The sequence below is a fragment of the Eucyclogobius newberryi genome, unplaced genomic scaffold (genome assembly GCF_026437365.1).
Source record: "Eucyclogobius newberryi isolate DKJ021-1_F unplaced genomic scaffold, fEucNew1.0.hap1 SCAF_11, whole genome shotgun sequence".
NCBI classification, from domain to species: Eukaryota; Metazoa; Chordata; class Actinopteri; order Gobiiformes; family Gobiidae; genus Eucyclogobius; species Eucyclogobius newberryi.
This window is the reverse complement of record NW_027315735.1, coordinates 24,812,042-24,826,417: the sequence shown is the minus strand read 5'-3', so window position 1 is coordinate 24,826,417 and position 14,376 is coordinate 24,812,042. Positions and strand designations below refer to the sequence as shown.

Genomic DNA, 14,376 nt, shown 5'->3' with positions numbered 1-14,376 from the left:
ATCATAACAGTGACACCTTGAGATATCAATGAAAATGATATTATTGTGTTTAAAGTACTTAACATGTATCACAAAATTTCTCATCCTGTGCACGGTGAAAACAATGAGAATACGTAAGTGCCAAAAATGTCAGATGTCAAAAGGTGTTATTAGCGTGTAGTTTTCAGTGCTTGGTTCAATAATCAACACATATTTTATCAAGAATTATTAGGCTTAGTTAATATATTTAACTAAAAACCCTAATTCTTAACCCTAACCTTTAATAGGTGGTTACTAAGCCTGAACCATGCTTAATGAATGATATGTACATAATGAAATAACTATTTGCCAGTGCTTTGGTGAGGCAAATTAAGCGTGTATCATAAAGTGGTACCCTTTACTTTGTGTTTGTTTATTTGTTTGTTTTTACATAAGGGCCCAAGCAACTGCCCAACAACATATTCAGCCAATCAGTGAACACGCCACTCAACTTCTCACTCAACTAATAAGTATCCACCTTCCACAAGCACAACTTTGGTCCTCTGTCAGTGGTCAGGTATTGTGTTATTTTTATTATTATTTTTCTAAAAGTATATTCATGGATATAGGCTGTGTTGTATTCCTTTGCACTTTTACATCTATACAAGTATCTTTGGTTATTTCACAACTTGATTTTAAGAAAGTGCTCAATCGAATCTGAGCGTCAGCACCATGGACAGCTATTTTGAAACGCAGGTTGAAAACATAATGGAAAATCATGACAATTTGCGTACAAAGTGTCACAAAAGTGGTATACCTAAATGCATATTATCTTACCTCCTCAGAGGGCCTCCTCCTGTCTGGCAGCACCAGTGTGTTGGCCTGGCTCCCAGGGACTATAGTGGATCCTACGCTCATTCTGGGTCCAACTAACATGTAGCGTTTGTCTCCAGATCTGTACTGGATGCTGTGGCACAGAGTCCCGTCATAGTTTGTGTCCTGTAAGTACTTGGAGGTGTAGTCAGTGCTGGACTTGGAGCACTGCATTGCAATCAGCACAATGATACTGATAATGAACAGAGCTGAGACCGAGGCCAGAGTTATCATGAGGTAAAAAGTCACATCAGTGTCCTCAGCGTCTTTAGTGGAGCTCTTAACATCAGAAGCTGCAAAAGCCTCGCTAGGCTCCACTACTTTGACAAGCACAGTAGCTGTAGCTGACAGAGACACGTTGCCATTGTCTTTGACCAGTATGACGAGTTTGTGCTGTGCCTCGTCAGTCTCTGTGAATGAGCGAAGTGTCCTGATCTGTCCTGTGTAGCGGTCCAACCCAAACAGACTGTGGTCAGTCACTCCCTGCAGTGAAAACAGCAGCCAGCCGTTATATCCGATATCAGCGTCATAGGCCCTGACTTTAGTCACCAAGTGTCCTGCGTTCACATTGCGGGGGATTTCCTCCACTCCTTCAGCAGAAGCGTTAGAGCTGACTGGATACAGAATGACTGGAGCGTTGTCGTTCTGGTCCAGAATAAACACGTGCACTGTCACGTTGCTGCTCAGTGACGGAGTCCCAGAGTCTGAGGCCACGACTTGAAACTGGAACGACTTTAATGTCTCAAAGTCAAAGCTTTTCAGGGCGGTGATTTGACCATTTTCCGCGTTCACATTTAAAAAGAGCGCCACGTCCTTCTCTTGTCCTGTGCGCGCAATGCTGTAGGAAACATCTGCGTTTTCATCCTTATCTTTGTCTGCTGCAGTTACAGAGAACAGTGACGTCCCTGCCACGTTATTTTCTACAATATAAAAGTACAGAGGACTTTGTTCAAACTGTGGGCTGTTGTCGTTTACATCTAATATCTGAATACTGAGAGTTTTAGTGGTGGATAAAGGAGGCTCCCCACTGTCAGTGGCTTTTATTGTTATGTCATAATTAGACACCTCCTCCCTGTCCAGGAAATCCTTAGTGACAACTGAATATGTGTTTTCTTTATACGAGGGTTTTAGCTCAAAAGGCACGTTGTTTGTTATGTGCGCGATGATTTTACCATTAACTCCAGAGTCTTTGTCTTTGACGCGAATAAGAGAAATGACTGTTCCTGGTTTTGAGTTTTCAGACACTGTATTTGACAAAGAAGTTACATCTATTTCAGGTGAATTATCATTTACGTCTATTATTTTTATAATAACTCTGCATTCACCTGTTAATGGAGGCGTGTCTTTATCTGACGCTTGCACTTCTAATTCATAAAACTCTTTTTCTTCATAATCTATCTTTCCCTTTACAACAATAACTCCTGTTTTTGAGTCTAATTCAAAAATGTCATAGATTCTTTGCTTCAATGTCTTGGCCAAACTATAATCAATTTCTCCGTTTGTTCCCTCGTCTGGATCTGTAGCTGTGAGCTTAAAAATTGACGTGCCCGTTTGTACGTTTTCTTTGGCTGTAATTTGATAAATCTCTTGACTAAAAACTGGTATGTTGTCATTGATATCAAGAACAATAATGGTAACATTCAGTGTTCCTGACCTTTGGGGTTTCCCTCCATCAACCGCTGTCACCAGAAGAAAATGCTCACTGCTTTGTTCTCTGTCCAGCATTTTTTTCAACACTAAAAATGGTATTTTTTCACCATCAGTTTCCCGAATATTGATGTCAAAATGATCATTAGCAGACAAACTGTACGTGCGGACTGAGTTCATTCCAGCGTCAGGATCATGAGCAGAGTGAAGCTGAAATCGTTTTCCTGACAAAGCATGTTCCGCTATTTTTATAGTTTCATTTCTTTTAGGAAAAGTAGGAGCGTGGTCATTTACATCAGTGATTTCTACAACCACATAGTGAACTTCCAGAGGGTTTTCCACTAAAACCTTCAGCTCCATCAGACACGTACCGCTGCCCTGACACAGCTGCTCTCTGTCAATGCGGCCGTGGACAAACAAAGCGCCATTATTTTGGTTTACTTCAAAAATAGCTTCGTTTGTCTCAGAAACAACGCGGAAACGCCTTTCACCCAACGAGGCAACATCGAGACCAAGATCCTTTGCCACATTTCCAACAACAGTCCCGTCCTTCACCTCCTCCGGAACAGAGTATCTGATCTGAGCCAAAGCGCACTGTCCAAAAAGCAGCAGTAGAGTCGAGCACAGAGCGATCCACGAGCAGATTCTCGGTAGAAAATATTTTTTAATTCCCATTGTTGCTTACAATCCCATTAACAATCTACGTATTAAATTGTAATGACAAAAAAAATAGTCAAGAAAAAGCACCAAACTCCACAATAACGCAGAAGACAAGTGGCCACTGCGATTCAGTAAATTGGAAACAAAAGCCAGTGTGAGAGGAGTGACACACGGGTGGATATTTCCCTGTTTAGTAGCGCCACAATGAGGTCAACTATGATATGAGTCGCATAACTACAACTACATTACTATTGTTACAGCAATAGTTTCTTTTTGCGCTCACTAAACTAATCAGTGTTCATACATATGTGAGTCTTGAAGAGCTGGAGAGTTCATTTCTGATTTATAACAGAAAATCTCATTCAACACCTCAGACAGCGATCGGACTGAGAATAAAGTTAAACACTGCATCACACTGCAGCTTAAGCCATGAGCCCTGCAACCACCAACACAACAAAATGACACCATCACTTATAGTTTCCTATTGTTGTCCCACATTAAGTTGATCATTAATTAACCCTTTACATTCAAGATGGGATTTGAAATTCCGAACAACAAAATGAACGCTAGGATAGTACACAGTTGATCTTCTTATGAAATAGTGTCTTGTTGGAAAGTTCAAACCAGTTTCCACATATATGATAAGATCAATATGCTTTTATAACACATTCATTTAATACATTGAGAAAGAGAATTGTTGATAAAAGGTGGATCTAACTAATAAAGGCAAACATAAACGATCACAGACAGTGCATCCTGAAAATATTCACGGCGCATCACCTTTTCCACATTTTGTTATATTGCATCCTTTTCCCAAAATAAATACAACTGATTATTTTCCTCGATACTGTTTTCTACAAAGAATACTACATAATGACAACACAAAAGAAGGATTTTAGAATTATTTACAAATATATTAAAAATATATATATAAATAGATAAAAAGCAATTGTACTTAAGTATTCACAGCCTTTACTCAATCATTTGTTGAATCACCTTTGGCACTAATTACAGCCTCAAGCCTTTTTGAGCATAATGCTTCAAGCAAGCTATCCCTATTTATCTGCAGTTTATCCCATTCTTCTTTGCAGAATATCCCAACCCCAATAACTTTGGTTGGTGAGTGTCAGTTCACGTCTGGGCTCTGGCTGGGCCACACAGGGACACAGGGACATTCACAGATTTGTCTTGTTATCCTGGCTGTGTGCTTAAGGTCGTTGTCTTATTGGAAAAGAATCTTCGCCCCAGTCTGAGGTAGAGAGGCTCTAGAGCAGGTTTTCATTGAGGATGTCTCTGTACACTGCTATACAGTACTCATCTTTGTGTTGATCATGAATAGTCCCCCAGATTCTGTGGCTGAAAAACTGCCCCACAGCATGATACTAACACTACCGTGCTTCACTGTAGGGACGGTATTGACCAGGTGATGAGCGGTGCCTGGTGTCAGACATGATGCTTGGTATTCAAGCAAAAGAGTTCAATCTTTGTTTCATCAGACCAGAGATTTTTGTTTCTCATGGTCCTTCAGGTGCATTTTTACAAACCCTTTTACTGAGGAGTGACTTCCGTTTGGCAACTCTTACATACAGTCCTGATTGGTGGAGTGCTGCAGAGATGGTTGTTCTTCTGGAAGGTTCTCCTCTCTCCGCAGAGACACGCTCTGTCAGAGTGACCATCAGGTTTTTGGTCAAATCCCTGACTAAGGCCCTTGGAGGTCACTGTGCTCAGAGGACCCTTCAAAGCTGCAGAAATGCTCTGTACTCTTCCCAAGTTCTGTACCTTGACAATCCTGTTTCAGAGGTCTACAGAAAATTCCTTGTATACTTCATGGCTTGTTTTGTTTTCGTATACATTTGCAAATACTTCAAAAAACCTTATTTCAAGTTGTCAATATGGGGCATTGTTTATAAAATTCTGGAGGTGAATAACTAATTCAATCCTTTTTTAGAATAAGGCAGTAACATAATAAAATAATGGGAAAAAAGTGAAGCGCTGTGAATACATTCTGGATTCACTAACATGTTTGGTGGTTTTCTTTTTTTTCCCCAAATATGGTCAGAGTAAACCATAAACAATCCTCTATGTTGTGTTAACTATACAATAAAATACAAAATACAGAACATTAACATGACTATATTTGGACTGTTTTTGACTAAACTAAAATAGATCATAGGATGTCAAAATCAAAATATGTTGCTATATCCCTTACCTCCTCAGAGGGCCTCCTCCTGTCAGGCAGCACCAGTGTGTTGGCCTGGCTCCCTGGGACTATAGTGGATCCTACGCTCATTCTGGGTCCAACTAACATGTAGCGCTTGTCTCCAGATCTGTACTGGATGCTGTGGCACAGAGTCCCGTCATAGTTTGTGTCCTGTAAGTACTTGGAGGTGTAGTCAGTGCTGGACTTGGAGCACTGCATTGCAATCAGCACAATGATGCTGATAATGAACAGAGCTGAGACCGAGGCCAGAGTTATCATGAGGTAAAAAGTCACATTAGTGTCCTCAGCGTCTTTAGTGGAGCTCTTAACATCAGAAGCTGCAAAAGCCTCACTGGGCTCCACCACTTTGACAAGCACAGTAGCTGTAGCTGACAGAGACACGTTACCATTGTCTTTGACCAGTATGACGAGTTTGTGCTGGGCCTCGTCTGTCTCTGTGAATGAGCGAAGTGTCCTGATCTGTCCTGTGTAGCGGTCCAACCCAAACAGACTGTGGTCAGTCACTCCCTGCAGTGAAAACAGCAGCCAGCCGTTATATCCGATATCAGCGTCATAGGCCCTGACTTTAGTCACCAAGTGTCCTGCGTTCACATTGCGGGGGACTTCCTCCACTCCTTCAGCAGAAGCGTTAGAGCTGACTGGATACAGAATGACTGGAGCGTTGTCGTTCTGGTCCAGAATGAACACGTGCACTGTCACGTTGCTGCTCAGTGACGGAGTCCCAGAGTCTGAGGCCACGACTTGGAACTGGAAGGACTTTAATGTCTCAAAGTCGAGGCTTTTCAGGGCCGTGATTTGCCCATTTTCACTATTAATATTGAGAAATGAAGTCACTTTGTTTTCTTCACTTCCATCTCTGTAAATGTGATAAGAAATATGAGCATTTTCACCTTCATCATGATCAATAGATTGAACAGAAAACAACTGCACTCCTGGTTCATTGCCCTCAGTGATATAAAAACTATATGATTTAAGGACAAACTCTGGGCTGTTGTCATTCACATCTGATATAACAATATGAATATTCTTCTCAGATGTAAGTGAGGGCTGGCCATGATCTTTGGCCACTATAGACAGTACATACTCTGACTGTGTCTCTCTATCCAGAGTGGATTTAGTCACAAGTGAATACATTTTGTCCTGTAAAGAAGGAGACAGTGTAAAGGGAACATCTCCTTCTATTGAACATGTCACTTTCCCGTTCAGCCCAGAGTCTCTGTCAGTAACACTGATCAGAGCCACAGTAGTCCCGGGACGAGAGTTTTCAGGAATGGAGCTGGAAAATGAAGTGACTTCAATCTCAGGCACATTATCATTTACATCTACTATTCTAATTATTACCTTTTTCTGCGTGGCCAGTGGAGCCGGACCTTTATCTGATGCTTCAACTTCTATAATATATTTTTCTTTCTCCTCATAGTTTATTAAACCCTTAACAAGTATGGCACCTGTCTGTGGATTAATCTCAAATAAATCTAGAAGTCGTTGTTTTACTCTATTGCTGAATGCATACACAACATCTCCATTTGCGCCTTCGTCTGAATCTGTGGCATTAACCTGTATTACAGTCGTACCAATGCGTGCATTTTCGGCCAGTGTGACCAACAAATCATTGGTAGTAAAACGAGGAGCGTTATCATTAACATCCATTACATTTACAATGATTTTCGTTTGGCCAGATTTGGGAGGTTTTCCACCATCTACAGCTGTCAACACAAGAGAATGGCGTTTCTCTGTCTCTCTGTCTAAAGGTTTTTGCACAATTAATGTCGGTATTTTACCATCTTCATCCATGTCTGTAAAATCTAAACGGAAATTTTCGTTTGCACTAAGTTTATACTGTTGAATGGAGAACGTCTCGGTGTCCAGATCTCTCGCTTCTTTGAGAGGAATCCGCACTCCCGGTAACACGGACTCAGATATCTCCAGCGTTGTCTCCAATTCGGGAAACACTGGCGCATTGTCGTTTATGTCCTGCACCTCCACTCCAACGTAATGCACCTCCAACGGGTTTTCCAACACCGTTTTAAGATTTATTAAACACGTAGAGCTCTTTTCACACACCTCTTCTCGGTCAATCTTACGACTCACGTACAAAAGCCCGTCTTTCTGATCCACGTGAAAAAGAGGCTCTGCAGCGCCAGACACAATGCGATACTTCCTGTCTTTGAGCGCACTCTTATCCAAACCCAAATCCTTTGCCACGCTGCCGACAATGGTCCCTTCTTTAACTTCCTCTTGGATAGAATATCTCAGTTGCGCAGAACCCATTGTCCGCAACGCGCCGATGAAAACAAAGCAGATCCACCATATTTTTGAACGTGACGATCTTTGTTCCATGATTCGCATAATAGTTCCACGATTTAAAACTTAAGCTAAAAAGCAACAAAGATTGTCAACGCATCTATCTAAAAATGGAATTTCATTCAGCACAATTAACAATGACAACAGGCGATGTTGTTTCCCCCCCAACGAACCCGTGAATGGGGTGGAACAAAAGATGAAGCTCAGCCCACAAAACATTTGTGATCATCTAACAGTGACACCGTGCGAAATCAAAGAAAACTACAGTGTTGTGTTTCAGTACCATACATTTTCTTATATCATGTCTCATCCTGTAGACAATAAGGTTCAACGTGAAAACGATTAAAACATATGAACACCACAAACAGCGAATTGCATTGGTCACAAGACCAATGCAAGTTGAGGTGAGGTGCATTAGTTTAATTATTTTCCTTGATATAGTTCATTAATTAAAAAATGAAATGATAATATTTGACATTTGCACTTCTGCAACAGCCTAGCAACAATCTCAGCCAATCAGTAGTAACTCCTTTCAACTTCTCAACCAATCAGCATCTACCATCCACAAGCTCACCTTATATCCACGATCAATGCAGGTATCAATCCCTTCATCGTATGATTAATATTAGAACGTCCTTTTACTTCATTCACATTCCCGTGGGGCATCTGTCTGTCTGTCTGTCTGTATGTACGTATTTATGTATGCATGTATACATGTTCTGTATGTATGTATGTACGTATGTATACATGTTCTGTATGTATGTACGTATGTATGCATGCATACATGTTATTATTATCATTATTGTTATAATTATTATCATCAGTTTTCAAGTTTCTAGTGATTAATTTATTGCACTGTTGTTCATTTGTCTTGGCCAAAAAAAGACAACAACAAATGCCTTTACACTTAGGACTTGAACTATGGTTCACTTCACTGGTCAAAAATCGAAGTGAGAAAAGTGCAATAATAGAAATGATTCATATTTTTTGCGGACTATGGGGATACATAATAAATTAAAAGAAACGTACATTGCAAAAAGATGAACTCTTTCAAATGTATTTACCTCTTCAGAAGGCCTCCTCCTGTCAGGCAGCACCATTGTGTTGGCCTGGCTCCCTGGGACTATAGTAGATCCTACGCTCATTCTGGGTCCAACTAACATGTAGCGCTTGTCTCCAGATCTGTACTGGATGCTGTGGCACAGAGTCCCGTCATAGTTTGTGTCCTGTAAGTACTTGGAGGTGTAGTCAGTGCTGGACTTGGAGCACTGCATTGCAATCAGCACAATGATGCTGATAATGAACAGAGCTGAGACCGAGGCCAGAGTTATCATGAGGTAAAAAGTCACATTAGTGTCCTCAGCGTCTTTAGTGGAGCTCTTAACATCAGAAGCTGCAAAAGCCTCGCTGGGCTGCACCACTTTGACAAGCACAGTAGCTGTAGCTGACAGAGACACGTTGCCATTGTCTTTGACCAGTATGACGAGTTTGTGCTGTGCCTCGTCTGTCTCTGTGAATGAGCGAAGTGTCCTGATCTGTCCTGTGTAGCGGTCCAACCCAAACAGACTGTGGTCAGTCACTCCCTGCAGTGAAAACAGCAGCCAGCCGTTATATCCGATATCAGCGTCATAGGCCCTGACTTTAGTCACCAAGTGTCCTGCGTTCACATTGCGGGGGATTTCCTCCACTCCTTCAGCAGAAGCGTTAGAGCTGACTGGATACAGAATGACTGGAGCGTTGTCGTTCTGGTCCAGAATGAACACGTGCACTGTCACGTTGCTGCTCAGTGACGGAGTCCCAGAGTCTGAGGCCACGACTTGAAACTGAAACGACTTTAATGTCTCAAAGTCAAAGCTTTTCAGGGCCGTGATTTGGCCATTTTCCGCGTTCACATTTAAAAAGAGCGCCACGTCCTTCTCTTGTCCTGTGCGCGCAATGCTGTAGGAAACATCGGCGTTTTCATTCTTATCTTTGTCTGCTGCAGTTACAGAGAACAGTGACGTCCCTGCCACGTTATTTTCTACAATATAAAAGTACAGATGATTTTGTTCAAACTGTGGGCTGTTGTCGTTTACATCTAATATCTGAATACTGAGAGTTTTAGTGGTGGATAAAGGAGGCTCCCCGCAATCAGTGGCTTTTATTGTTATGTCATAATTAGACACCTGCTCCCTGTCCAGGAAATCCTTAGTGACAACTGAATATGTGTTTTCTTTATACGAGGGTTTTAGCTCAAAAGGCACGTTGTTTGTTATGTGCGCGATGATTTTACCATTAACACCAGAGTCTTTGTCTGTCACACTAATTAGTGATATAGCTGTTCCTGGTTTAGAGTTTTCAGACACTGTGTTTGACAGTGAAGTCACATCTATTTCAGGTGAATTATCATTTAAGTCGATGATTTTTATTATAACTCTACATTCACCTATTAATGGAGGCGTGTCTTTATCTGACGCTTGAACTTCCAGTTCATAGAAATCCTTTTCCTCATAATCTAACTTTCCCTTTACGACAATAACTCCTGTTTTTGTGTCTAATTCAAAAATGTCAAATATTCTTTGCTTCAATGTTTTTGCCAAACTATAATCAATTTCTCCGTTTGTTCCCTCGTCTGGATCTGTAGCTGTGAGCTTAAAAATTGACGTGCCCGTTTGTACGTTTTCTTTGGCTGTAATTTCATAAATCTCTTTGCTAAAAACTGGTATGTTGTCATTGATATCAAGAACAATAATGGTAACATTCAGTCTTCCTGACCTTTGGGGTTTCCCTCCATCAACCGCTGTCACCAGAAGAAAATGCTCACTGCTTTGTTCTCTGTCCAGCATTTTTTTCAATACTAAAAATGGTATTTTTTCACCATCAGTTTCCCGAATGTTGATGTCAAAATGATCATTAGCAGACAAACTGTACGTGCGGACTGAGTTCATTCCAGCGTCAGGATCATGAGCAGAGTGAAGCTGAAATCGTTTTCCAGACAAAGTATGTTCCGCTATTTCTATAGTTTCATTTCTTTTAGGAAAAGTAGGAGCGTGATCATTTACATCAGTGATTTCTACAACCACATAGTGAACTTCCAGAGGGTTTTCCACTAAAACCTTCAGCTCCATCAGACACGTACCGCTGCCCTGACACAGCTGCTCTCTGTCAATGCGGCCGTGGACGAACAAAGCGCCATTATTTTGGTTTACTTCAAAAACAGCTTCTTTCATTCCCGAAACACGGAATCTTCTCTGGCTCAAAGAGGAAACATCAAGACCAAGATCCTTTGCCACATTTCCAACAACAGTCCCGTCCTTCACCTCCTCCGGAACAGAGTATCTGATCTGAGCCAAAGTGCACTGTCCAAAAAACATCAGGAGAGCCGAACACAAAGTGATCCACGAACATTTTCCCAACACAAATGGCCTCTTCATCTCCAACATTTTTCAAAAATCCATGTATTTTAAAACTGTTCTTGTTGCCACTAAAGCACCAAATAATCCAGAGCTACGCAAAAGACAAGTGAATACAACGCTCCAGTCAAAGATTAAATGAAGGGTCTGTGAGAGGAGGGACATGGTGCGGCAGACGTTTCAATGGTTGGTGCCACCTGGTGGTCTAATGTAAAACTTAAGAAAATGATTTATTGTATCGCATAATCTTTTGCAGATGGATTCTTGTCATGAAAACAACATATTTTCTCCATGCCATAGAAGTTTAAGAAACGGGATGTCTTGATCACAGAAACGTATCCTTCAGCACCACGGACAGCGGCATGACTGGCATTCAAAAACAACGGTGAGTACTTTTCAAAACAGTATCAATATTTTATTTTGATGTATTAATTGGATTTGATCAGTCACTTGCAAATGGTTAAATACAAATTCAAGAACAATCAATAACTATCTATATTGATTTTAAAAACACACATTATTATACCTTGTAGCTCTATTTGTATCATGACTAAACTTGTATATTTCTAGCTAAGCTTTTGTGCGTGGTTGCCAGGTGAACAGTTGTTGTTGTTGTTTTTTTAATATCCCATCTGAAGTCAGTCTTATGAATAACAATATGATTTCTAGAAGGTATGTTTTAAGTTTATTTCTTACCTCCTCAGAAGGCCTCCTCCTGTCAGGCAGGACCAGTGTGTTGGCCTGGCTCCCTGGGACTATAGTGGATCCTACGCTCATTCTGGGTCCAACTAACATGTAGCGCTTGTCTCCAGATCTGTACTGGATGCTGTGGCACAGAGTCCCGTCATAGTTTGTGTCCTGTAAGTACTTGGAGGTGTAGTCAGTGCTGGACTTGGAGCACTGCATTGCAATCAGCACAATGATGCTGATAATGAACAGAGCTGAGACCGAGGCCAGAGTTATCATGAGGTAAAAAGTCACATTAGTGTCCTCAGCGTCTTTAGTGGAGCTCTTAACATCAGAAGCTGCAAAAGCCTCGCTGGGCTCCACCACTTTGACAAGCACAGTAGCCGTAGCTGACAGAGACACGTTGCCATTGTCTTTGACCAGAATGACGAGTTTGTGCTGTGCCTCATCTGTCTCTGTGAATGAGCGAAGTGTCCTGATCTGTCCTGTGTAGCGGTCCAACCCAAACAGACTGTGGTCAGTCACTCCCTGCAGTGAAAACAGCAGCCAGCCGTTATATCCGATATCAGCGTCATAGGCCCTGACTTTAGTCACCAAGTGTCCTGCGTTCACATTGCGGGGGATTTCCTCCACTCCTTCAGCAGAAGCGTTAGAGCTGACTGGATACAGAATGACTGGAGCGTTGTCGTTCTGGTCCAGAATGAACACGTGCACTGTCACGTTGCTGCTCAGTGACGGAGTCCCAGAGTCTGAGGCCACGACTTGAAACTGAAACGACTTTAATGTCTCAAAGTCAAACCTTTTCAGGGCCGTGATTTGGCCATTTTCCGCGTTCACATTTAAAAAGAGCGCCACGTCCTTCTCTTGTCCTGTGCGGGCAATGCTGTAGGAAACATCGGCGTTTTCATTCTTATCTTTGTCTGCTGCAGTTACAGAGAACAGTGAAGTCCCTGCCACGTTATTTTCTACAATATAAACGTACAGAGGATTTTGTTCAAACTGTGGGCTGTTGTCGTTTACATCTAATATCTGAATACTGAGTGTTTTAGAGGTGGATAAAGGAGGCTCCCCGCAGTCAGTGGCTTTTATTATTATGTCATAATTAGACACCTGCTCCCTGTCCAGGAAATCCTTAGTGACAACTGAATATGTGTTTTCTTTATACGAGGGTTTTAGCTCAAAAGGCACGTTGTTTGTTATGTGCGCGATGATTTTACCATTAACTCCAGAGTCTTTGTCTTTGACGCGAATAAGAGAAATGACTGTTCCTGTTTTAGAGTTTTCAGACACTGTGTTTGACAAAGAAGTCACATCTATTTCAGGTGAATTGTCATTAACATCTATTATTTTTATAATAACTCTGCATTCACCTTTTAATGGAGGTGCACCTTTATCTGACGCTTGCACTTCTAATTCATAGAAATCTTTTTCTTCATAATCTAACTTTCCCTTTACAACAATAACTCCTGTTTTTGTGTCTAATTCAAACATGTCATAGATGCTTTGCTTTAATGTTTTGGCCAAACTATAATCAATTTTTCCGTTTACTCCCTCGTCTGGATCTGTTGCCGTAATCATTAAAATTGACGTGCCCGTTTGTACGTTTTCTTTGGCTGTAATTTCATAAATCTCTTGACTAAAAACGGGTCTGTTGTCGTTACCATCAAGAACAATAATGGTAACATTCAGTGTTCCTGACCTTTTGGATTTACCTCCGTCAACCGCTGTCACCAGAAGAAAATGCTCACTGCTTTGTTCTCTGTCCAGTATTTTTTTTAACACTAAAAAAGGTATTTTTTCACCATCGGCTTCGCAAATATTGATGTCAAAATGATCATTAGCAGACAAACTGTACGTGCGGACTGAGTTCATTCCTGCGTCAGGATCATGAGCAGAGTGAAGCTGAAATCGTGTTCCAGACAATGTTTGTTCCGCTATTTCGATAGTTTCATTTCTTTTAGGAAAAGTAGGAGCGTGATCATTTACGTCAGTGATTTCTACCACCACATAGTGAACTTCCAGAGGGTTTTCCACTAAAACCTTCAGCTCCATCAGACACGTACCGCTGCCCTGACACAGCTGCTCTCTGTCAATGCGGCCGTGGACGAACAAAGCGCCATTCTCGGGTTTTACTCCAAAATGTGCTTCATTTGTTTCAGAAACAACACGGAACCGTCTCTCACTCAACGACGAAACATCAAGTCCAAGATCTCTTGCGACATTTCCAACAACAGTCCCGTCCCTCACTTCTTCCGGAACAGAGTATCTGATCTGAGCCAAAGCGCACTGTCCCAAAAACAGCAGAAGAGCCGAACACACAGCGATCCACGATGTGATTACTGACGGAAAGAACGTCTTTAACTCCATCATTGTTTACAATTCAATTCTCCAATTAGCTGTGATGCCCGTGTATGAAAAAGTGCAGCCACATAAACCCGTCCTGAGCCGCAGTGTTGCCAGACGTAAATGGCCACGACGATCAAGTCAAATACAAACAAAAGCTTTTGGGATGGGAGGGACAAACGGGCACTGTGGTTCCTAAGTGGAATAGTGCCACCATGCTGTAATAAGTACGACTAAATAATACCGTTTTAATTCAATTTGGCACAACTATTTAACATTTTGTGTATTCTA

The 14,376-nt window shown here is 41.5% G+C and overlaps 3 protein-coding genes across 6 annotated transcripts in view; all 3 read right to left on the bottom strand.

Annotated features, from left to right (window-relative positions):
* Positions 1-14,376, bottom strand: part of LOC140354588 (protocadherin alpha-2-like) — a 91,546-nt gene that overhangs the window by 24,891 nt on the left and 52,279 nt on the right. The gene's annotated exons all lie outside the window — the stretch shown is intronic.
* On the bottom strand, positions 666-3,153 carry LOC140347864 (protocadherin alpha-2-like). The gene is made up of 2 exons (XM_072434241.1): positions 796-3,153; positions 666-698 (listed from the first exon to the last, which is right to left on the bottom strand). The coding sequence occupies exons 1-2, from the start codon at positions 3,151-3,153 to the stop codon at positions 666-668; spliced, it is 2,391 nt and encodes a 796-aa protein (XP_072290342.1).
* On the bottom strand, positions 7,723-14,240 carry LOC140347848 (uncharacterized). The gene is made up of 3 exons (XM_072434240.1): positions 11,752-14,240; positions 8,728-11,001; positions 7,723-7,734 (listed from the first exon to the last, which is right to left on the bottom strand). The coding sequence occupies exons 1-3, from the start codon at positions 14,110-14,112 to the stop codon at positions 7,723-7,725; spliced, it is 4,647 nt and encodes a 1,548-aa protein (XP_072290341.1). The 5' UTR covers positions 14,113-14,240.